Here is a 25150-nt window from a genome sequence, read left to right as displayed (position 1 = left end):
TGGCTGGATTCTGCAATGATAGTCTCCTATTCCCTAACTGCAGTCCTGTGGGCTACAATATAGGATTATATTAGCTGTGCCAAGGCAATTTTGTCACTAAAATGCTTCCATTTGATTATGCATACAAACGTAACACCATTAACCAAAGGTAGTTTTTGAAGAAAATCCTTGTCCCACTTAAATTGTGTATACTAACTGTCGTTAAACTCGATCATCAGAATCACCTGGAGAGCTTTTCCAAAATATAGATTTCTGGGCTCTGTCATAACATAAAGCTTCCAGTAGGTCTAGAGCCCAGAAATATGCATTTTGAAGAATTTCCCCAGGTAATTCTCATGATCAGCCAGGTCTGGTCTAAAATAGCAGACAGATCACACACATACACACACACACACACACACACACACACACACGCACACATATATACTTTCTCTCACTCTCTAGCAGACAGATCATACACCCTCTCTGTCACCAGCTGCTTTGAAAAGAAAGACCTTATTCTAATGAGAAGTTCTTATGACTATTTTGCTTCTCACAATTTAAACTACAAATTGGCATGGCTGGCCTTGACACAAACCTTAAAAACAACAAAATGCTGGTTTACCTGGAACATCTCATTGATTCCTTCTCCAGTTTGTGCTGAAGTTTCAAAGTACAGGAACCCTTTGCTTTCAGCCCAAAGACGCCCTTCACTTTCATCTACACAGCGGTGCTTGGTACAGTCAATCTGAAATAGAAAGTTGGGGGGCACAGAGAAGATTCCAACCTTGTCTCACTAGAATAGGCCCAGTGAGGTCTTTGTCAATCCTTTACTGAGGCAAAACTATTCTTAATGAACATCAGCACCAGTGTATAAAATTACCAAGGCCAAAAGAGACTGCCACCCCGCCAAAAACCCAAGTAATATTGAATGTAGACTGATTTTCTGTGGCAACAGGACTAGTGCCAGCTTATCCCTTGGGAAAACAGCTGCTACTGACCTCAGTGAAAGTTGGCTTCTGGATATTTGCCACACCCTCAGGCCACAGTCCACTTTCCATACCTTTCCAGAGTATACATTTCACCTAATTAATGCTCCAATCAGATCAGAGTGTGATTATGGAGATTCTCACCAACATCCTTCCCCAAGTATAGTACCGGAAAAAAAAATGAATAAAAATCTTGATACACCAGGTTTGGGGTTTTTGTTTTTGTCTTAGGGACATGTTTTGAAAGGTTTTTGATGCCCATATTACAAAATAAGGAAATTTTTCCTTTCTTTTTATCTGGTTCCCCAATACTCAGAGCGCTGCTCTTCCCCTAGAAAGCTGAGCATACCATTTCCAAAGCAGTTACCTTGTTGGCACACACTACAAATATAATATTTTCCATGTTTCCATGAGGTCCAAGCTCTTGCTTCATTTCTGCTAGCCATGCATCAAGGGCATCAAAGGAGTCTTTCTGCCCAACATCATAGACCAGTATCACACCCTGTGTGTCCTTGTAAAACTCATTACGAACCTTTAAATAAAAGAACAGATGCATAAAATGCAGGCTTTGTGATTTTATAAGAACGTATCTCACAGTCATTAATTGGCAAATTATGTTCCTTCGTGTATTCATAGTATTTGTGATTGTATCTCAGCATCTACTGATCTTTAGAGGACTTTTTGTAGAATCAAGGTAATGTAATTAAAAAAAAAATCTATTAGGAAGGACTCATAGTCTAAAACAATGGCCTCCTGCCCCATCACCCCTTCCCACCTCCAGTTCCACTCCCCAGAGGCAATAAATCTTTAATTGATGCTAACAAACCTTAAAAGAATACCAATGATATAAAGTTCTTAGGAAAAATTAAGAAGGTAAGTGAAGAATTAAAAAGAACTTAAGGCAAAAATGACACAAATATCAGCAATGGGTACAGCCATTTATTTATAACATCCCAAAGCTGGCTTTCCCCAAGGTGCTAGGCAGAGTTTCCCTGACTCTTGGGTCTGTACACCAACTTCAGAACTCCAAACTCAGAGCCTCAGTGTCACGTAATGGAAAAGAGCACAGGCTCTGGAGTCAGACACATCTGGGTTCACGCTTACTTACTAGTTGTGTGATCTTGGGCAAGTCACTTAACCTCTCTGCGTCTCAGTTTCCTCATCTGTAAAATGGGGATAATACTACTTACTTCACAGGGTTAATAAGAGGATTAAATGAGATAATGAAGGCAAAGCAGTTCGCATGGTGCCTGGAAAACAATGTATATTAGCACCTTCTCCCTTTCTTCCTTGCATTCATTCTCTGATTGTCCTTTGATGTTTCATTAGAAATGGCATTATCAGTTCTGAGGTATAGCTCCAATTCTGGGAAGAAGCAGCATGAGGGACACGGCACACTCAAGTGACAGAGGCCACAAGAGGTTGTATGGGTGAGGGGCAGCATTGACAGACTGGGGATTTCAGGACAAAATTCCAGAAAGAACCTTGACAGAGGCCATATGTTATATGTTCTTTTTTCACAAAATTCCAGTTGTACTCAGACTCACGCTGGATATGTAATAAGAAATGAGGACATCATACACACATCAGGCATGGGTTTCTGAGCACAGACAGACACCTGGACCAAGAATATAAGCGTGCCTATTAATTTACAGAAACTTAAGAAGCTAGCCCCTAAAGTTAAAACCAACCAAACGAGAAATAATTTAAAATGACGAAGACCAACAGTTTTTTCCCTCAGGACTCCTGGGCCTTGACCTTCCGCAGCAGTCACCAATGGGCTCTCCCTCTTCCCTGAGACTCTTGCCACCTCGGTCCCACGCACCACACATTTCCCAGGTTCTTCAATTCTCTTTCTCACCAACTCCTCTTCTTTCCATACCTCCCCCTCTGGTCCAAAACCAATTCCTGAAATCCTGTCCTGGGCCCTCGTCCTTTCTTTTTGAATCTTTCCTCCCAAATCAGCAGCGTTAACCACTTGCACAGCTTCAACTGTGAGCATCTCCAAGATGAGCCCTCTCATCTGAGCTTCCAGACTGGCATTTCTAATTAGCACTACACCCTTCCAGCTCAAAGTCCTGCTGGGATCTCAAATTCAATATGTACAACAGGAAGTCCTTCAACGTATTCTTTCTTAAACTATTCCTTTTCTTTTTTTTTTTTAGACAGAGTCTCACTCTGTTGCCCAGGCTAGAGTGCCATGGCGTCAGCCCAGCTCACAGCAACCTCAAACTCCTGGGCTCAAGCGATCCTCTTGCCTCAGCCTCCCGAGTAGCTGGGACTACAGGCATGTGCCACCATGCCCGGCTAATTTTTTCTATATATATTTTTAGTTGTCCAGCTAATTTCTTTCTATTTTTAGTAGAAGTGGTGTCTCACTCAGGTTGGTCGCAAATTCCTGAGCTCAAACGATCCACCTACCTCGGCCTCCCAGAGTGCTAGGATTACAGGTGTGAGCCACCGCGCCCGGCCTTAAACTATTCCTTTTCTTAAATTTTAGTGATGAAAGTAGCACACCATTCTCTGAGCCATTCAGGTTGCAGGCTTGGTGCTAACCTTTGCTGCCTGCCTCTCCCTTTATTCAGCAGACTCAATCCTAGAAGCTACTTCTGTCATGTTTCTCATACCTGCCACTTCTTTTCCATTTTTATTTCCAACATTATCTCTTGACTGCACCACTGCAAAAGTCTTCTAAGTAATCTTCCTATCATTGTTACACAGTGTGTATATTTATTTTTCTACAGTCTTGGCTCAAAACTTCTTTAGTGTTTCCCCACTGCCATCCCTCCAAAGTTCCAACTCTCTTAAATGATGTTGAAAGTTTCTGATCAGTCCCACACCAACCTCCCCAGTCCTATCCTCCTATTGTCCCCTGACCTTCAGACTGGATGATTTCTCATTCCCAAACCTCCCCTTGCCTTCCTACCTCCATCTGGAACAGATATGTCTTTATCTTTACTCTTTCAAGGCCTAGTTATAATGCTGTATCTTTCATGCAGCTTTTCTGCCCCCTTCCCTACCACCTAGCACCCCACCCCTGCCAAAGAGAATGTAACCTCCACGTCCCTTGGAATACCACTGCGTTTTGTACTTCTAATAGTGCCGATGTCACTTCCTGCCCAGTGTTATAGTTACAAGCACATCTAGCTGTCCTCCCCACTAGACTGGAAGCGACGTGAAGGCATGCATCTTGATGTACCCATCCTTGTGTCACCCATGGGGCCTAGCAGATACAGGAATACCTCGCTTTATTGTACTTCATTCACATCACTGTGCTTTGCAGATATGGCATTTTTTACAAATTGAAAGCTTGTGGCAACTCTGTGTCAAGCAAGTCTATCAGCACCATTTTTCTAACAGCATGTGCTCGCTTCCTGTCTCTGTGTCACATTTTGGCAGTTCTCATAATATTTCAAACTTTTAAATTATTATTACATTTGTTATGGTGATCTGTGGTCAGTGATCTTTGATGTTACTATTGAAAATGTTTTGGGGTGCTACAAACCACGCTTATACAAGATGGAACTTAATTGAGAAATGTGTGTGTTCTGACTGATCCACCGACCAGCTGTTCCCCCTCTACCCCCTCCTCAGGCCTCCCTATTCCCTGATACACAACAATATTGAAATTAGGCCAGTTAATAATCCCATAATGGCCTCTAAGTGTTCAAGGAAAGAAAGAATCACATGGTTCTCACTTTAAATCAAAAGCTAGAAATGATTAGTGTTATAGCTCTTTTAGAACTTGTCTAGTAGGTTTTCTGGTCCTCACCAGATGACCCTTTAAAAAATAAAATAAAATTTTCGGGCCGGGCACGGTGGCTCACGCCTGTAATCCTAGCACTCTGGGAGGCCGAGGCGGGTGGATCGCTCAAGGTCAGGAGTTCGAGACCAGCCTGAGCAAGAGCAAGACCCCACCTCTACTAAAAATAGAAAGAAATTATCTGGCCAACTAAAAATATATAGAGAAAAAATTAGCCGGGCATGGTAGCGCATGCCTGTAGTCCCAGCTACTCAGGAGGCTGAGGCAGTAGGATCGCTTAAGCCCAGGAGTTTGAGGTTGCTGTGAGCTAGGCTGATGCCACGGCACTCACTCTAGCCCGGGCAACAGAGCGAGACTCTGTTTCAAAAAATAAATAAATAAAATAAAACAAAATAAAATTTTCAAAAAGCTAAAAATGCTTAAGTTTAGTGAGGAAGGCATGTCGAAAGCCAAGACAGGCTGAAAGCTAGGCCTCCTGTAAAAGACAGTTAGCCAAGTCATGAATGCAAAGGAAAAGGTCTTGAAGGAAATTAAAAGTGCTACTCCAGTGAACACATGAATGGTGAGAAAGAGAAAGAGCTTTATCACTGACATGGAGAAAGTTTTAGTGGCCTGGATAAAAGATCAAACCAGCCACAACATTCCCTTAAGCCAAAGCCTAATCCAGAGCAAGATCCTAACTCTCTTTAATTCTGTGAGGGCTGAGAGAGGAGAGGAAGCTATGGAAGAAAACTGTGAAGCTAGAAAAGGCTGATTCATGAGGTTTACAAAAAGAAGCCGTCCCCATAATGTAAAAGTACAAGGTGAAGCAGCAAATGCTGATGTAGAAGCTGCAGCAACTTATCCGGAAGATCTAGCTAAGATCATTGACGAAAATCTGAAGCTAAACAACAGATTTTCCATATAGATGAAATAGCCTTCTACTGGAAAAAGATGACATCTAGGACTTTCATAGCTAGAGAGCAGTAGTCAATGCCTGGCTTCAAAGCTTCAAAGGACAGGCTGACTCTCTTGTTAGGGGTTAATGCAGCTGGGGACTGTAAGTTTCAAGGCTCATTTACCATTCCAAAAACCCTAAGGCCCTTGTGAATTATGCTAACTCTACTCTGCCTATTCTCTATAAATGGAACAACAAAGCCTGGATGACAGCACATCTGTTTGCAGCATGGTTTATTGGATATTTTTTAAGCCCATTGTTGAGAACTACTACTCAGAAAAAAAGACTTCTTTCAAAATATTACTGCTCATTGACAATGCACCTGGTCACCCAAGACCTCTGATGGAGATGTACTAGGACATTAATGCTGTTTTCATGTCTGCATCCCACAGATCAAGGAGTAATTTTGACTTTCAAGTCTATTATCTAAGAAATACATTTCACAAGGCTATAGCTGCCACAGATAATGATTCCTCTGACGGATGTGGGCAAAGTAATTTGAAAACCTTCAGAAAGGATTTACCATTCTAGATGCCATTAAGAACACTCGTGATTCATGGGAGGAGGTAAAAATATCAACATTAACAGGACTTTGGAAGAAGTTGATCCCCACCCTCATGGATGACTCTGAGGGATTCAAGATGTCAGTGGAAGAAGTAACTGCAGATGTAGTGGAAATAGCAAGAGAACTCGAATTAAAAGTGAAGCCTAACCATGTGACTGAATTGCTCCAACCTCATGATAAAATTTTAATGGATGAGTAGTTGCTTCTTATGGATTAGCAAAGAAAGTGGTTTCTTGAGATAGAATCTAATCCTGGAGAAGATGCTATGAACACTTGAAATGACAAAGGAGTTAGAATATTACATAAACTTAGTTGATAAAGCAGTGGCAGGGTTTAACAGGATTGACTCCAATTTTGAAAGTTCTACTGTGAGTAAAATGCAAACAAACAGCATCACATGCTACAGAGAAATCTTTCATGAAAGGAAGAGTCAATCGATGTGGCAAAGTTCACTGTTGCCTTATTTTAAGAAACAGCCATCCTAACCTTCAGCAGCCACCATCCTGATCAGTCAGCAGCCATTAACGTCCAGGCAAGAGCCTCCACCAGCAAAAAAGATTACAGCTCGCTGAAGGCTGATCATTAGCATTTTTAGATGATGGTGGCTTTGGTCTTATCAAAAAAGGAGGGCTTTTAGCTACTTGGGAGGCTGAGGCAGGAGGATGGCTGGAACCCAGGAGTTCAAAGCTGCAGTGAGCTCTGATTGTGCCACTAAACTCCAGCCTGGGTGACAGAGCAAGACCCTGTCTCTAAAAAAAATATATATAAGAAAAAATTTTTTAAAAAGGAAGGTCTGAGCTACAGACAGCAAATATTTGCAAAAAATAAGAGACTGAGGCTATTTCAGTGAAAAGGCACTTCAGAAGTGGTGATTTCAAGGAGCTTCTACTAATTATATTTCTATGTTTATAAGCTATTGGGGAAAAAAAGCTATTGCAATTTCAGGTTCCATTAATAGGCATCTAGCGTCTAATGACAGAAAGTAACAGAAACACTCAGTGTTTTTCACTAGTTAGACAATATCTGGAATGTTGTATTCAGTTCCCAGCTCCACGTCAGCTAACTAGAGATTATCCACAAAGGATGCCAACTAGGAATGCTGACAGGTCTAGCTGTGCAGGAATAAATATTTTACCTGGAAAGGAGCAGACTCATGACTATTAGAAAGGCTCTCTTGTAGAAGCACAGATTCAGCACATGCTGCTTCAAAAACAAGGCCAGAATCAGTGGTGAAATTCAAAGAAAGGCAGCCTTCATAAAGGAGAAGCTGCTAGGCCAGGCGCGGTGGCTCACGCCTGTAATCCTAGCACTCTCGGAGGCCGAGGCAGGAGGATCATTTGAGGTCAGGAGTTTGAGACCAGCCTGAGCAAGAGCGAGATCCCTGTCTCTACTAAAAATAGAAAAAATTAGCCAGGCATGGTGGTGCGTGCCTTTAGTCCCAGCCACTCGGGAGGCTGAGGCAGGAGGATCGCTTGAGCCCAGGAGTTTGAGGTTGCTGCGAGCTAGGGTGACACCATGGCACTCTAGTCTGGGCAACAGGGTGAGACTCTTGTCTCAAAAAAAAAAAAAAAAAAGGAGAAGCTGTTAATCTAGACTTTTTAAGTCTGTGAAGGATAAGCTCATGAAGCAGTAAGACCCCCATGACTACAGATATTCATTCTCGAAACTCTTAAAATCTGCACCACTCAAAACTGTCCTGGGTATTATATTGTCCCTGAAGTCCCAACAACCTACATTCATCCATCAACTCTTAGTTTAAATGTTCTTCCTTCAACAGGACTTTCTAAGCTCCCAGATAAGTTATGTGTGGGTATTAAGTGCTCCCAAGCATTCTGTCATTTGTTTAATTATGTGTCTTCTCTAACATATTTATGTTCCATGAGGGCAAGTGACTGTGTATTTCTAATGTCCGACAAAGAAACTGGCATACAGTTATCTGTGAATGAATGGTGACCATTGATGAGGAATGCTACAGAAAGAAATCTTACAATGGGCAGGGATCTGGACCACATTAATTCTCAGGCATCTCCATTTACATGACTTTGGTGTAATCTAAGATTTACTTAACATTTCTGGTAGTAAGACTCTATGTCAAACTTGTGGTCAACTAGAGCTCCATGCCTTTTTCACTGACAACATTCTATACTTGTAAAATTGATTTAACCCACTGTAAGGCTTTACATTTAAAAGAAATTCATATAATCTAAATATTTGGGTATATTCACATGGTGGAAGACTAAACAGGCTGTTTGGGAAGATGGAGCAAGTGTACTTTTCCCTATCCCTTCTGCTAAGTACAAATAAAATCCAGGACATTATACATAAAACATACACTAAAAAATCCCTGAAAGGTAAAGACAAGGCAGCAGATACGTTAGAGACCTTAGGACCACAGGAAGGACGTGATGATGAGTTCCCTGAGTTTTCTTTAGCTTTGTATATCCAAGACTTGGAGCTAAGAAGTACAATCAAAAATGCCAACAGGTGCAGAAAAAAGCCCTGACAAAAGCCTGATCTCTCTAGCCAAAGGACCAGGAGAGGGGTAGCTTAGCAAGATAAAAAACCTTTAGACTATAACCACTCTACTCCAGCCAAATACCTCAGAAAAAAACTGTCTCCTCAACCCTGCCCACTCCAGCAAAGGTTCAGTGGAAATTTTGGAACTAAAGAATAGAAATAGGCCGGGCGCGGTGGCTCACGCCTGTAATCCTAGCACTCTGGGAGGCCGAGGTGGGCGGATCGTTTGAGCTCAGGAGTTCGAGACCAGCCTGAGCAAGAGCGAGACCCCACCTCTACTAAAAATAGAAAGAAATTATATGGACAGCTAAAAATATATATAGAAAAAATTAGCCGGGCATGGTGGCGCATGCCTGTAGTCCCAGCTACTCGGGAGGCTGAGACAGGAGGATCGCTTGAGCTCAGGAGTTTGAGGTTGCTGTGAGCTAGGCTGACGCCATGGCACTCACTCTAGCCTGGGCAACAGAGTGAGACTCTGTCTCAAAAAAAAAAAAAAAAAAAAAAAAAAAAGAATAGAAATAAAAAGCTTAGATGTTGGGCTCAACAGCAGAATAGAAGGGGCAGTAGACAGAATCAATGAACTATTATAGAAGGCAGAATAATAAAAATTACCCAATCTGAACATCAGAGAGGAAAAAAAGACTTAAAAAAAAAAAAAAAAAGAACCCAGCCTTAGCCTGTTCAGCTTAGCCTGCTGGACTAGAACAAAAGATCAGAATCCAGAAAGGAGAGGAGAAACAAGGGGAGACTGAACAAGTATTCAAAGAAATGATGGCTTCAAAACTTTTTAAAAGTAGCAAGAGACATAAACCTACAGATTTAAGCAGCTGAGAAAATCCCAAACAGGATAAACCCAAAGAAATCCAAGCCAATGCACACCAACCTCTAAAAACTAAAGACAAAACGTTTTGAAAGCAGCCAGAGAAAAAGACACTTCTCTTATGGGGGAAAAAAACATTTCAAATGACAGCAGATTTATCTTCAGAAGCCATGGAGGCCAGAGAGAAGAGGCATAATATTTTTCAAGTACTCAGAGAAAAGAACTATCAATCCAGAATCCTATACCCAGCAAAAATATTCTTCAGGAATGCAGGGGAAATCAAGACATTCTCAATCAAGCTCAATCAAGGAAAACTAAGAAAATTTGTCCCCAGCAGACCTACTCTAAAGAATGGCTAAAGCAAGTTCTCTAAACAGAAGGAAATGATAAGAGAAGGAACCTTGAAACGTTAGGAAGGACAAAAGAACAGAGTAAACAAAGATCTGGTGAATAGGCTTTCCTTCCCTCAAGTTTTCTACATTTGCTTAGAAATCTGTTGACAGTTGAAACAAAAAGTAAACACTGTCTAATATGATTCTAAATGTGTGCAGAGCAAATATTTAAAACAATTATAAATGGGGAATGATAAAGGGACTAAGAGGAGGAAAGATTACTATAGAACAGACTGTAAAAATGATAACACCAGTAGAATGTGATGTTATATAATGTAATAACTAGAGCATCCACTGAAAAAGCTAGACTGAGAGATTTACTCAAAAAACTATAGACAAATCAAAATGGAATTCAAAAAGTGTTCAAGTAACCCACAGAAAGGCAGGAAAAAGAAAGCAGAGAAATGAAAAACAGAGAATTAAACAGAAAACAAAAAATAAAATGGTAGGCTTAAACTCCTGACATATCAATAATTATATTAAATGTAAGTGACCCTAAATATACCAATTAAAAAACAGAAATTGCCATAATAGATTTAAAAAGGTGATCCAACTATCTGCTGTCTACAAGTCACTTCAAATATAACGATATAAGCAGGTTGAAAGTAAAAGGATAGAAAAAGATATATCATGCAAACACCAATCAAAGGAAAGCAAAAGTGACTATATTAGTATCACATAAAGTAAACATCAGAGCAAAGAAATTGATCAGTGATAGAGAGGGACATTGTATAATGATAAAGTTATAGAATGAAGACATGGGCCGGGCGCGGTGGCTCACGCCTGTAATCCTAGCACTCTGGGAGGCCGAGGCGGGTGGATCGCTCGAGGTCAGGAGTTCGAGACCAGCCTGAGCAAGAGTGAGACCCCGTCTCTACTAAAAATAGAAAGAAATTATATGGACAACTAAAATATATAGAGAGAAAAAATTAGCCGGGCATGGTGGCGCATGCGTGTAGTCCCAGCTGCTCGGGAGGCTGAGGCAGGAGGATCGCTTGAGCCCAGGAGTTTGAGGTTGCTGTGAGCTAGACTGACGCCACGGCACTCACTCTAGCCCGGGCAACAGAGTGAGACTCTGTCTCAAAAAAAAAAAAAAAAAAAAAAAAAAGAATGAAGACATGGCAATCCTAAATGTGTACGCACCAAACAAAAAAGTTGCAAAATATGTGAAGCAAAAAGTGATACTACAAAAAGGAGAAATCCACAATTATAGTCTGAAACATCAACATCCTCTCTCAGCAATTGCTAGACCAATTAAATAGAAAATCAGCAAGGCTACAGAAGAACACAACATCATCACTGACCAACAGGATATAATAGATATTTATAGAACACTCCATCAACAACAGAAGAATACACTTTCTTTTCAAGTGACCATGCAACATACATCAAGATAGACCATATCGTGAGCCATGAAACTAACCTTAACAAATTTAAAAGAATTAGAACAACAGAGAGTGTGTTTCTGACCACAATGGAATCAAACTAGAAATCAGTAACAGAAAAATAACAGGAAAATCTTCAAACACTTGAAAACTAAACAAATTTAGTTAGATTATTTACTTCTAAATAATCCATGAGACAAATAGAAAATCTCAAGGAAAATTTAAAAAAATACATTGAACTGAATGAAAATGAAAATATATCAACATTTGTAGGACACACTTAAAGCAGTACTGAGAGGGGAATCTGTGGCATTAAATGCATATATTAGAAAAGAAAAAAGTCTCAAATCAATAATCTAAGCTCCCACCTCAAGAACTCGGAACAAAAAGAGCAAAATAACCCTAAAGCAAGCAGAGGAAGGAAATAATAAAGAGAAAAGTAGAAGTAAAATGGCCAAACTATAGAAAAGAGCAAACAGCCTCCTCAGGAAAACTAAAAAAGCCCAAGAAGGAAAAACAAAAAGAATGGCCATGAGATTCACTTTGGGATTATTTAGGCTTGATAAGCAGATCAAAGTAAACCAAGCAGGGTTGCTTTAGCTTTTTCTGGAGAAAGAAAGCACATGACTAGGAGTGAACAGGAAAGATCACTCTAGTACCCTACTGTGAAAGAAGTCACGTCACTGAGTTCTTAAGCCCAAGTATAAATGTAATTATTCTTTCACATTTTGGACTAAAGTATGAATCAAAAAGCAAAAGACCTTTGAAAGTTAAAATATCTAAGTGTTTGAAACATTAGCAATGAAATTTCCTACCCCTGTTTCGGGGGATTACATACAAGATCAACAGGTTATCTATGAAAACTCAGAAGGTAAGCTACAATCATGAGCTAAATTTACCTAATTTTACACATAATTTGAATATTGGTTGTTTCAGATAATTCAGGATCTTTCCCCAAAACCACCAACAATATTGGTTTTCTCAAAAAATCTTTCTTACCTCGTAGAAGAAGGGATGTCCAGCCATATCAAAGATGTTAACTTTGATTTCTCTGTCTCTGACTTGGACCCTGAAATGTTCAAATGCAAACAATCCCAAAAAAGGTCATGGTTTCTGCAGTCACATTAATATCATTTATATCACTGATGAATTTCAAAAGGGTGTATGTGTGAAATTTAAAAGAGGCTTTCTTAGTGCCTTTTCTTGATCCCAGACAATCTTTACAATAGCAGCCATCAACTTGGCAGATGATCCTGCTTCCTTATTTCAAGGACACTGAATCCATTTGGAGTAAGCACCTTCATTTACTCTCACTTTCACCTCGAGTTACTTCAACCCACAAATGGCAGCTATTACTACAGTGTCAGGAAAAATTGATTTGGAATAAGTAGGAGTAAGACAAAGGAAAACAAAGTTTTATTTCACTTAGTCAGAGACATCTTAACACTTGGTAACCAGTGGTTATCAAGCAATAGAATAACAAACATGTTTGTTAATGATGTCTGAATTTTCTTGTGATCTTTATTGGAGCACGAGCAATAGTCAATTTGTTTTCAGAAATTTGAAAATAAAGAAAAGAACAAACGAGGAAACAATAAGCATTCACACAAGAATTAACTACTGTTAACATTATAGCATATTTGTTTCTAGTCTATTATTTAAAGAAAAATTGCCACTGGAAAATAATTAATGAACATTACAAATAATTCAAACACTAAAGAAAAATACAAAGAAAAATGTTTAAAAGTTATTCCAAACCCTAACATCTAGAATAACCTTCATTAATATAGATGAACATCACTGCAGACTTTTCTATGCACAGATAAAATTGATAAATATCCTTATAAAAATGGGATATTATTTTAAAATAAAAAATATAAAATTTACTTTTTTATTGAATTTAACAAAAGAAGAAGAAACTGAAGAGAACTGGGAGGATTATTAAACTTTAAATGTTTCCTCAACACAAGAAACATTTCCTAAAAGATCCCTCTAAAGTTAAGAATAGAGATTATTAACAATAAATTAACAGATTAGAGTCATTATGTTTTTTAAGTAACATGTTTCAGTTTTAGACAGCACTGATATGACTCCCTGGTATGGAAGTCACAGAGCATATCAGCACTTGCTCTGTCTCACTGTCCCTATACTATCTCTGAGTTTATTTATTATTATCTCCTTTTTATAGTATTCATTTTCTGTTCTGAAATCATAATTACTACAGGTGTTTTACATTACTTCTGTATTTAAATCAAGCTAAACACTAATCATCTTATGATTTCTTCATTACTGAGTTCTCTGCCATATTTCATCAATTCTAAGGTACATATTTGTTTTCATTTTAACATCTGTAAAATCAAGAGTATGAGAAAAGCAAAACAAAACAAAATAATAACAGAACTTGAGAACATTTGGAGAAGATCTGGTATAACAATTTATATTAAAAAAATTGACCTTAAAAAGATAGCTGATGGAACCTAGAAAGTCTATAAGGTCAGGAAATAACACAAATACGTTCACATGTTGAAACTCAAAAGTCAATTTAATTCAGAAGCCAGACAGAGGAAATTACTTAAAGAAAAATAGTAATTTCTTAAATCAGTGCTTTCTCAAGTGTGATCTAAAGACCACCTGCATCATAATTATTGGGAGGGGTGTTGTTGAAAATGCAGATTCCTGTGCTCCACCTCAAACCCAGTAAATCAGAATATGGGAGGGTAGGCTGCAGTAATGTGCATTTTTACAAATGCTACAAGTAATTTTAAGCACACTGAAATCTGAGGTTTACCATATTTAAAGCAAAAAGGCTGGAATGGATATCTGTTGTTTTGACTGTCCAAAACAGCACCCGGCTTCCTTCTCTTAATTGTGGTTCATAGGGGTTCTGCCATTTCCTTATTGAGCCCACTCTGTTAGCCACAGCTGAGCCAGGTAAAGGCATCTGTCCCCACCTGGGCTAATCAAGACTTTTTCTGGGGTTTTTAAATGTAGGATATTCGTTTCAGTCCCTCTCTAGAAGTAAAGTTAAAAGTGTGAGTGTCATAACTGCTGGCAGCTGTGTAGAGGAAGTCCACTTAAAAGACTGAAGCCAACAGGTACAGAGGGAGACAGATGTAATCAAATGACCTGTCTGTATTCCGTCCTAGTTCTAGCCATCTCTGATGCCTAGCTGCATCACCCTTGTAATTGGATTACATGAATTGATTGATATCCTTTTTCTTTTATTTTGCTTCAGTTGGTTTGAAATAGGTTTCTGTCAATTATATCCTCCTGACTCATCATGGGACAACCATCTTTTCCAAAAAATTTCAGCCAGAAACAGAATATTCTGTTGAATAAACGACAGTCCTATGGCATAATATGTTAATTCTTATTTCTTAATAAATAAACTAGCTATTTATATGAATTCAAAACAAAACTGCCTTAAATAGAATATCCTACCACAACATTGTTGAAATCCTGGTGCCTTGAAGTAGGAAAGAGAAAAGGAAAACTAGAAAGAAAGAAATGTAGATTTCAAATGAAGAGCTTCATATATTTCATTGCCAAGAGCTACAATTTTCATTCTTTAAAGAAAACTTGCAGAAATACCAGTTGAAAAATGGTGCTATAATAGTATTACTCTTACCTGAGTTTTTACTTTATCACATACTTGAGCTCCTTTGATCACAGTCATGAAAGATACACCTGAACTTGACTCTGTCCTTCACATAATTGACATTCTGCTAGATATACCCCGCCACTTTGGTCTACCTTCCTGAATATTGCCCTCATATTCTAATCTGGCAAACTTGCTCTCTAGATGTATCTATCTTACCTAATGATACATATGTGTTGAATATCTACTAGACATAAGCACTATGCCAAGCACTTGGAGAAACTTTATACTAATAGGGAGTTTATAATCTAGCAGGAGACATTAAACATATACAAACAATGATTATACTGAAAGCAATTTATGATAAGTACCATAAATAGCTTCAAGAACTTTAACATTTCTGTCATTTGCAACCAAACAGTCCTGACTAATAGAGGGGGCGTTCAGAAGGCCTTACGGGAACAGTAGAATTTTAGACCTTGAAGAGCTTGGCAGGTGGAGAGCTGAGGGGAAGGCACATTCCAAGTGGACGAATGAATAATGGCACTGAGACAGGAAAGTATGAGGGCAGCAGTTCAGCATGGATGGAGAGTAAAGTGTGTAATAAGAGAAGAGCGAGCACCTGAAATTCCATGTTTAGGGAGTATGCTGTCTACCCCAATTCTACTCTGTGGTTATTTCCTGCTAATTGAATCCTAGCTCCCAAGCTTTACCACCCACCCTTGATTCACTTCCACATAAATCTCCAATTAGACCCAATTTTACTCTTCCCAGATCATTTTTGCTGGATTTCAATAGACTATAAAGATCATAAACCAATAAGGGAAGTTCTCTGATGGAAAATTTTCCACATATTTAGATTTTTTAGAGAGAATATTTCAAAACACTCTATAAACACACCTGCTGATAAGACCTACTTATATAGAAACATGTTTCCTGAAAAGCTACATATGCCAGTTAGGCTTTGTGCCGACATATTCATCCCTATAGACTCTACACCTAACACAAGGCCTGGCAAATGGAATGTGCTCAATACATGGGCTGAATGAAGGAATGATATGACCACTACATACCTGTAAAGGTCTCTTAATCCTATCTTTCCCAATTTATCTTCAAAGTCTCTATTTCAAGATTACCTGCGTAAGTGCATTGATGCAAATATAGATCATTTTAGAAAGAGTTCTGAATGTCTGTGTAATTTACAAGCCCAGGGAAACAATATACTCACTTTGTGACTCCATAGTCAATTCCAATTGTTGCCAGGTATTTAGACACAAATCTCTTCTCACAGTATCGCTTTATAATACAGCTCTAAAAAGGTAAAATACAGGCATTTAGTAAATACACATTGGGAACACGTACAAAATTATATAATTCTTCATTATGGTTTCTTCATTCACCACTAGGAAAAGGATTTTGAAAAGTCAAAACTATAAAATAACTAAAACGAACGCTAAAAGCAAAGACTTTAAAGAAAAATTATTTTAAAATTCTTCCTTTACTACTAAATATAGATATATTTTCAGTTTAGTTCACAATACTGTGCTCTTTTCTTTTGAAGACGTCTTCTATTCTTACACTTTCGATGATACCACCAAAATATCTGTCTAACTTTGACCTCACTCCCAAGACCAGAACCAAATCTCCAAATATCTATTAGACAAGTTTCTACTTAGATGTCCTGCTGTTACCTCCAATTCAACATGTCTAAATATGAACAAGAAAGCAACTCACCTTGCTGACATCCTAGTTCTGTTAATAATACTACCATTTTCCCAATCACAAAGGATCAAATTATTGAAGTCATATTTGATTCTGATCCTTTCTAAATCTTCTTTTGAATGTTTTTTCCATTTTTCCTTTCATTCCAATTCCCACTGATAACACTTTGGTTTAGGTCCTCATCATCTACTCCTAGACAACTATAGGAAATTATTGGTCTTTCTGCCTCCTTCCCCTCCCAACTTCAATCAACACTGCACACCATTAGTTCACTTCCCTAACTCAAAAATCGTCAGCAGCTTCTCTTTGCCAAGAGTTTGAAATTCAAATCCCTTTGTCCTTTATTCAAGATCCTCCATAATCTAGCCCTAATCTGTCTTCTTTGTCTAAACTCCTCTATAAATTCTCCATTTCTACAAAACTCCCAGGACCCAACTTCCTGACTTTTGTTATTTCTTTTCCCTCTATTTATAATGAGCTTTCTCCCTTCTTTCCAAATCTCACTTATCTTTAAGGCCCGGATCAAATCCTGAGCACCCAGGTTATAAGTGATCTTGCCTGAATTTAAATTCCTCCATGTGCGTATGTATGCTATGCATCTGAACTCCTCTAGCACTTTACAAGTATACTATTACATATACTACACACATACACGCGTACACCACACTATGTATTTTCCATCAGTCATATACTGCCTTGTCAGTTATTTTTTTCACATGTATATATTTACCTTATCTCTTCTGCTAGACAATAAACTACTTGAGGCATGCATCAGTATTTTACTACCTTATAGATTTTGCAGCAACTATTAATAGCTCAGTGTCTATCATATAGCAGGGGTTTGATAATTACTGAATAAACATAGGGAAGCATAAATCAGTTTAAGAGAAGCTTGGACTCTTTCTGATTTTGAATGGTAATGAAAAACCAATTTTAAAGGACATATATTAATAACAATTCTTAGAACTCATGAAACTTATAATTTATTTGAAGTGCTGCTAATAGTTTATTTTGTTCAAATCCTTTCCTGATGAGCCTCAATCTAAATTAATTAGACAGCATAGTTAATATAAAAAGTATTTAATAAGCTCATTGTGAACTGAAGGAAAAACTTCTTTGGACTGACTACTGCAAATAGGCTACGTTTTTAAAAACAGTTTATAGCTTGAAAATACTTCTCAAATGTTTTCTCTTATAATATGATAGAAAAGTAAATAAAGCCTTTAAAAAATTATTCATGAGATTAAGGGATTTTTTTTTTTTTTTTTTTTTTTTTGACAGAGTCTCACTCTGTTGCCCAGGCTAGAGTGAGTGCCGTGGCGTCAGCCTAGCTCACAGCAACCTCAAACTCCTGAGCTCAAGCGATCCTCCTGTCTCAGCCTCCCGAGTAGCTGGGACTACAGGCATGCACCACCATGCCCGGCTAATTTTTTCTATATATATTTTTAGCTGTCCATATAATTTCTTTCTATTTTTAGTAGAGGTGGGGTCTCGCTCTTGCTCAGGCTGGTCTCGAACTCCTGAGCTCAAACGATCCGCCCACCTCGGCCTCCCAGAGTGCTAGGATTACAGGCGTGAGCCACCGCGCCCGGCCCGAGATTAAGGGATCTTGAAGTCAGTTAACTCTGGTATGGTAACTAAACTGTTTCTAAAGACACACGTTAAATAACAGTATTAATAACCAGTTCCTATAACACAAAGCAACAGAGTTCCTGTTCCTTAGGATCTGACAAGCTAAGGTAAATAACAAATACAGAGGGAAGAGATGAAAGTAAATGAATACAAAACTACACTAACTTAATATTAACTGTGCAGGCAACTTGATTTACTTAAATAAATCTTCCAAATGTAGGATACTGATAATGAATATTGACAGTATTCAAATGTTGGAAATAAACATACGGTAGTAATCAACAAAATAAAAGCATAAAATAGAAAGGCAAGCGATAACACATAGTGATTTGAGCTGTTGGATTAAAAACAAAATAATCTTTTTCTGAATCTATACAAAAAAATACATATTCACTCATTCAATAAATAGTTGAGTTTGTAACTATTGTGTTAGACATTGTGTTAAGACATTGTGTTAAGTGCTGGGATATGAAGGCAGGATCAAGCTTTTGCAATTTCCTGGAAAAGGGAGGAACTAAATAATTATAAAAATAAGTCTTTAAATTACAGTTGTGATAATGCCCTAAAAATTATATGATGTGAAGTAATGTAATAAGAACCTAACATTTTACTTTTCACTGAACTTAGAAATATAGATACTAAAAATGGCATTTTATCTGAGTGAGATTAAGAACACATCTCCTTCCACACAAAAACTTCTACATGCTCACATTAGCACTATCCATAATAACCAAAAAGTAAAAACAACCCAAATGTTCATAAACTGATAAATGGATTTAAAAAATGTAGTATATCCATACAATGGGATATTATTCTGCAACGTGAAGAAAGGAAGTACCAATATATGCTACCACTTGGATGAACCTTGAAAATATGCAAAGTGAAAGAAGCCAGTTACAAAGGACTACATACATAGTACATGATTCCACTTACATGAAATGTCCAGAATAGGCAAATCCACAGAGACAGAAGGTAGATTAGCGGTTGCCTCAGGTTGGGGGTTTGGAGCTAATGGGGACAGACTGCTAATTGGATGGGGTTTATTTGGGGGAGCGGTGATAAAAATGTTCTACAATTGATTATGGTGACAGTTGCATAATTCTGTGAATGTACTAAAAACCAGTGAATTGTACACTTTAAACAGGTGAACTGCATGTGAATTATATCTCAATGAAGCTTTTTTTTTTTTTTTAAAGATCCCTTGGGAAGACAAAGGGGCTTCCTAAGGGTTTAATACCCTGTATGGGAGAAACTTGAGATTTTTCTGTGGTCTTTGTTTATATCCAACTCATCTTTCTGCACTGGCAGTCACCTAACCCCAAATTCCCAAGCCAGTTTTCAATGTCTTCTGGGATATGAAGTTTCCTAACGTGGTCACTTACCATTGACCTCATGTCTCTTTTTCTATACCATGTTAATTCTGAGATAGTATATTCAGAAATAATATACTCAGAGATATATATATTCAGAGATAATATATTCAGAAATGGTTACAGCTTTATCCAACCTATTAAGCATGTTTTTAAAAACTGACCAAGTTTTACCTCAATAGAAAATCAAAATTTAGGACAGAAGCTTGAGTTTTTACCAAGAAGTACTCCGTCTAAAGGTTTTTGAGATAAATCTCTAAGCCTAGGGGTGAAATTCCCACTATGGGGCCACACTTGATATGAAATGTATACATTCTCTCTCTCACAACTGTGTTCAAGAGTCTAATGAGACTTTGGCAGAAAGAAATAAAACTAGTCATGATCTACAAAAAGAAAGTGTACAGAGGGCATATGTGCTTATTGTAAAAAATATCCAAATTATACAGAAACATACATGGAAATATTAAAAAACTCTTGTAACCCACCACTCTGAGATAATTATCAATAACAGGTTTGTGACCATATTATATCTTAGATTAAACATGTCTTTATATATTAGGTTAAACCATATTAAATTGCCATTTTTAAGGTCAAAAAATGACTTCAAAAATCAATTTCATATGGTTCAACCTATTGTATGTATGTTTGATTTTACTTTGGTAGAAACATATCATACAAACTGTTTCATGGGCACCCTTTTCTCTCTCTCTCCAGTCTTTTGTTTATCTCTTCTCAACTTCTCTATTCCTCTTCCCAAGATGACACTGATACAAACCTTACTTCTTGCTCTTAAAAACTTGGTTTACTCAGGGCTTCTGGAATAGAAAAGTCACTTTTCCTCCCAATGGATATGAAAAAGAAAGCAAGATGCCCCAGATGCTGCTGGAAATAATTTTTTGACAGTTGGAAATCAGCCTTAGGATAAAGCCAACAATGCTGTGCGCACAAGGAATGAGAGAATGGACCTAGCTCCCTAATGACATCACTGAATCTTTACTATCAACCAACTCTGAAGCTTGCCCTATTTCTAGATTGCCAATTACATTAAATATTTTCCTATTAAAGCAATTGAATTGGGTTTCTCCTACTTGCAGTCAAAAGTATCTACCTCATACAGTATTGTATACATTTTTGGAGTTTGTTTTTCTCTCTTAACAATAATAGATTATGCTAATCCTTCCAATTTAACTCGAATAGCTCTACTCACCTTTTTCATGGCTACTTAATAGTTCACAATGTCCAAGTATTCCCTCCTTTTCATTGCTTGCTAGTTACTTTGTCATTTGTTTTTGATTTACTCTTTAATCCAAGGATTATTTACTAGAGCATCCCTTAATTTTTAACTTTGTTTAACAGTATATCATCCTATACTTTCCAAATTCTTTAAAAAGAATATGTGCTACTTTTATAATTAAGGCAAAATAAGTTTTTTAAAAGTTACGCTTAAATCTTTTATCCATCTAGGATTTATTTTTGAGAAAGAAACGCAATAGGAATGCACCCTACCCAAGTAGTAGCCAGTTGTTCCATAGTACTTAATAAATAGTCTCTATTTTCCCATGATTTTACATTTGTTGTAGACTGAATTTCCTTATATGTTTGTGTTTATTTCTAGACTGTATTCTGTTCCACTGACATCTTGATATTTCCTTTCCAATACCAATAGGACAAGTTTAGTAACTTGAAAATATTTAAAAATATCTAGTAGAGTTAGTCTTCTCTCATTTCTCTTTTCTCCCCATAATTTTCTTGGTTATTCTCACATTCATTTTTCATAATGATTTCAGTTACTTTTTATTTATTTATTTATTTATTTTTGAGACAGAGTCTCGCTTTGTTGCCCGGGCTAGAGTGAGTGCCGTGGCGTCAGCCTAGCTCACAGCAACCTCAAACTCCTGGGCTTAAGCAATCCTACTGCCTCAGCCTCCCGAGTAGCTGGGACTACAGGCATGCGCTACCATGCCCGGCTAATTTTTTCTATATATATTTTAGTTGGCCAGATAATTTCTTTCTATTTTTAGTAGAGACGGGGTCTCACTCTTGCTCAGGCTGGTCTCGAACTCCTGACCTTGAGCGATCCACCCGCCTCGGCCTCCCAGAGTGCTAGGATTACAGGCGTGAGCCACCGCGCCCAGGCTTCAGTTACTTTTTATTATGCTTTCAAAAAAACTTTATTGGTGTTTTAACTGGAATTGAATTACATTTGTAGATTATTTTAAATAACTGCTATCTCTGCAATATTGAGTGATCCTATCTAAGGGAAAAGTATCTTTCCATTTGCCTAAGTAATTTTATGTTCCTTCATAGAGTTTGAAATTTTTCTTCATATAGATCCCACCTATTTCATGTTAAGTTTAAACACAGGCATTATATTTTGGTTGTTATTATAAATTAAAATTATTTTTCAATTATGTGTTCTAATTTATAATTTGGATATAATAGTTATTAATTTTTGTGAATTAATTTTGCATTATTGAATATTCTTATTGTTTCTAATAGTTTTTCAGTTAATTCTCTTCGAGTTTCCAGGTAAACAATAGCATCATCAGCTAGCAAATAATGACAATTTTGCCTTCTCCTTTCTAATATTTTACATTTTATTTCTTTCTCTTGTCCAATTGCATTGGCTAATAAATCTAGAACAGTGTTAAATAAATGTGACAACAGGCATTTTGAGTCACTTCTAGCGTTGCACCATTAGACACAGTAAAATTACCAAAGTGAGACATGCTCACTTAGCCAGTTTAGGATATAACCTAGAGGCTTTTTCTTTTAACACTTGGCACATAGATGACATTCAATAAATGTGGACTTTCAGTGAATGCTATGCTAATACTTACATACACACACATATTTTAGTACAGGATCATGCTAAATAGAAATAAAAAACATTAATAAACATTTATAGAGCATCTTTTGTGTGCAGGTCACTGGCCTAAACACTCACATTAACAACTCTTTCCCATTTAGACACTAGCTGGATTGATTCTGACACCATACAGTGATGGAAAGAGCACCCCAGTGGGAGTGTGAAGACTCAGGTTCTAATCCTATCTCTTGCTACTGATTTGATGACCTTGGGAGGTTCTATACCAGCAGCTTCCACTTACCCAGAAGAGAGAATTTGGATGAGGAGGCGGCAGTCTCAGAATTCAGTTGGGGAAAGACCTGGGTCACCTCTGGCCCTCTCTCCCCCCACACTAACAGAGAGTTTATAGCCAGGAGATGGAGCAGAGAGAAAGGCGGTGGAACGAAGGCTTCTCTGAGAGAATGGGTGTGGGAACACTACCAGAAATAAAAAACCAAACAAAACGCAGGATCCTTGCCATCCATTGCACCTCCCGCGTGAAACGCGTCAGCTTCAGTTATGCTCTCTTATGATGGGAATGTAGATTCCGGGCAGCCGAGCACTATTTCACTAATCTCAAATCCTCACACGCACCCCAAGAAGTTCCGTCGGCTTCCAAACACTGCTGGGGGTAACTAAACTTTTATTCTCCCCCTCTAGGTCCTGGACCGGTCACCCAGAACGCAGATGTGGTATGTAAGCAGACGACCCTACGTTAGGACCTAGGCCTCCTTACTCTCTTTGGGGTACATTCAAGGGTTAGAGGCCACCCCCGACACCTTCCGGAGAGTGACGTCAGTGGAAGAGGGGGCAACCCACAGGTCAAAAAGGTCGGCTAGTTCTCCTTGCCTAGCCGCACCCCCTCGGAGGAGACCAAGGCCTGTTCGGGGGCGGGGAGGAGGCTGGGCCCCAGGCTGTTGAGTGGCCGCCCTTCCAGCCAATGGGCACGTCGTACCGCCGCGCGGAGTCCCGCCCCTCCCGGCGCGCTGTACTCACTTTTCCCACTTCGGCGTTGCCCATGGAGATGACTTTGATGCGGAGGGACTTGCCAGGCTCCTTCCGCTTCGGCATGTTGGCCTCCATTGCCCTCGCTCTCTCGGGGCCACCCGCCTCGCTCTCTCCTTGTGCGCCGCTGGCCCGTCCCTCAGGCCTCCTCGTCCAATGGCGGAACCGCTGCTCTCGTCACTACCTCGGCTCCGCGGTTCGCCATCCCAGCCGCTGCCCCGCAGCAGGCGCGGGCGGTTGGGAGCGCAGGAAACCGGGGGAGGGAGTCGGCAGTCTCGCGATGCTAGGGCGGGGCGGCTGACGTCATCGCTTGTCCCCGGAGTCGAGGTTCGGGTTACCTGTTCTCTGGGGTCGCGCGACAAGCGCGGAACGTGTCCCCTGACGAGAAGGCGGAGTTGGACTATGGCAGGGTTTACGCTTCGTGGAGAGCGCGACGTTGTTTTCATGGGCTCAGGGACAGGGCGTTTGTTGCATTCGCAGCCGAGTGGTAGATACTTGTTGGCTGTTCGGGGCAGGTCTGGTAGCATCTGGAATTATGGGTTAGTTCAAGGCCCAGCCACACCACAGTCCGTTTTGGGGTGTTTTTTTTCTGTATTCTTTGGTCCCATGGGCCCGTCTGCTGCCGCTCTCCCCCTCCAATATTGTGTTCCCCTTGCTCGACCTCCATGAGACGCGGAGTCAAGAGCCAGGAAGTGGGAAGTTGAAACCCTGGTTCTGGAAGAAGGCCTTGGACAAGACAGGAAACGACTGTTTTCTATAGTTTCTAAAGCATGGAGTCAAGGCAAGAGTTTTAGTTTAGACTTGCTCCTTTATTATAGAGCTCTGACGGATTTGGGATTAGATGACTCATCTGTAGGGGGAGGGCCAGACTACCGTAGATGCTTCTTAACATTCTTGTCCAGCTCTGTCTAGGGGTATGATTGTAGCTGTAAGCGCCTTCATTTTCCTCTTCTGCCTGCTGCTCACATACAAACTTAACCCTGTGTTCTGATCTCGCCTTCTCTTTAGCTAACAGCCTAACAGTAGAAGAATAATGAATACTAAGATAACCACTTTTCTTATTCCAGAGGATGAGAAAGACAGCTGTTTGAATAAAAGCCAGTATGACAGGACAGAATTTTTTCGAGTCAGTATCTTCAGTTACAGAAGATAAATAGAACTTGACAATGATTATTTGATGCCCTGAAAAAGAATTGCTGCCAATGTCCCAGTAAATTACAAAGGCAAAGGTAGCACTGCTTCTGTTCTCACATAGCTTTAAACATCTTAAAAGAAATACATTACAGGAAGACAAATAAAGGCTTAAAATTTCATAATAGTGAAGTCTGATTTTTGAACATTTTAATTTTAAAATTTAGTTTTAAAACAAAGTTTTTTAAAGAAAAAAGCTTATTCTAGATTGTTTTCATAATCAACACATAATATAAATAACAATTCGATGAAGCTTCTAAAATTCTTTTCAAATATGAAATAAAAATCCTGATTAGAATTTTGATAGTTTAAAACTTAAAAGAATTGGATTTATACTGTGATTCTTCACAAATCCAGATGCTGACCTCTCAGTATGATTTAATAAATCACTAAACATCTAATTTTGATAGTTCACCTTTGACCCTGTAACAGAACTG

The 25150-nt window shown here is 38.8% G+C and overlaps 1 protein-coding gene and 1 non-coding gene across 2 annotated transcripts in view; one reads left to right on the top strand and one right to left on the bottom strand.

The window, feature by feature from the left end:
• Window positions 1-23705, bottom strand: part of DNAJC27 (DnaJ heat shock protein family (Hsp40) member C27) — a 34228-nt gene extending 10523 nt beyond the window's left edge. The window contains exons 1-5 of the mRNA XM_069494375.1: window positions 23514-23705; window positions 16174-16256; window positions 12347-12416; window positions 1336-1500; window positions 605-727 (exon numbers count right to left, since the gene is read on the bottom strand). Of these exons, the coding sequence (XP_069350476.1) occupies window positions 605-727; window positions 1336-1500; window positions 12347-12416; window positions 16174-16256; window positions 23514-23600 (528 nt within the window). The 5' untranslated portion in view covers window positions 23601-23705. The remainder of the gene's footprint in view (window positions 1-604; window positions 728-1335; window positions 1501-12346; window positions 12417-16173; window positions 16257-23513) is intronic.
• Window positions 4691-4752, top strand: LOC138400424 (U7 small nuclear RNA). Its single transcript, XR_011236309.1, has one exon. It is a non-coding gene; the product is annotated as a U7 small nuclear RNA (small nuclear RNA).
• Window positions 23706-25150: the final 1445 nt, after the last annotated feature.

Source organism: Eulemur rufifrons, chromosome 19 (genome assembly GCF_041146395.1).
Source record: "Eulemur rufifrons isolate Redbay chromosome 19, OSU_ERuf_1, whole genome shotgun sequence".
In the NCBI taxonomy this organism is placed as follows: Eukaryota; Metazoa; Chordata; class Mammalia; order Primates; family Lemuridae; genus Eulemur; species Eulemur rufifrons.
Note: the sequence above shows the minus strand (reverse complement) of the source record. Positions and strands in the feature narration are given on the sequence as shown.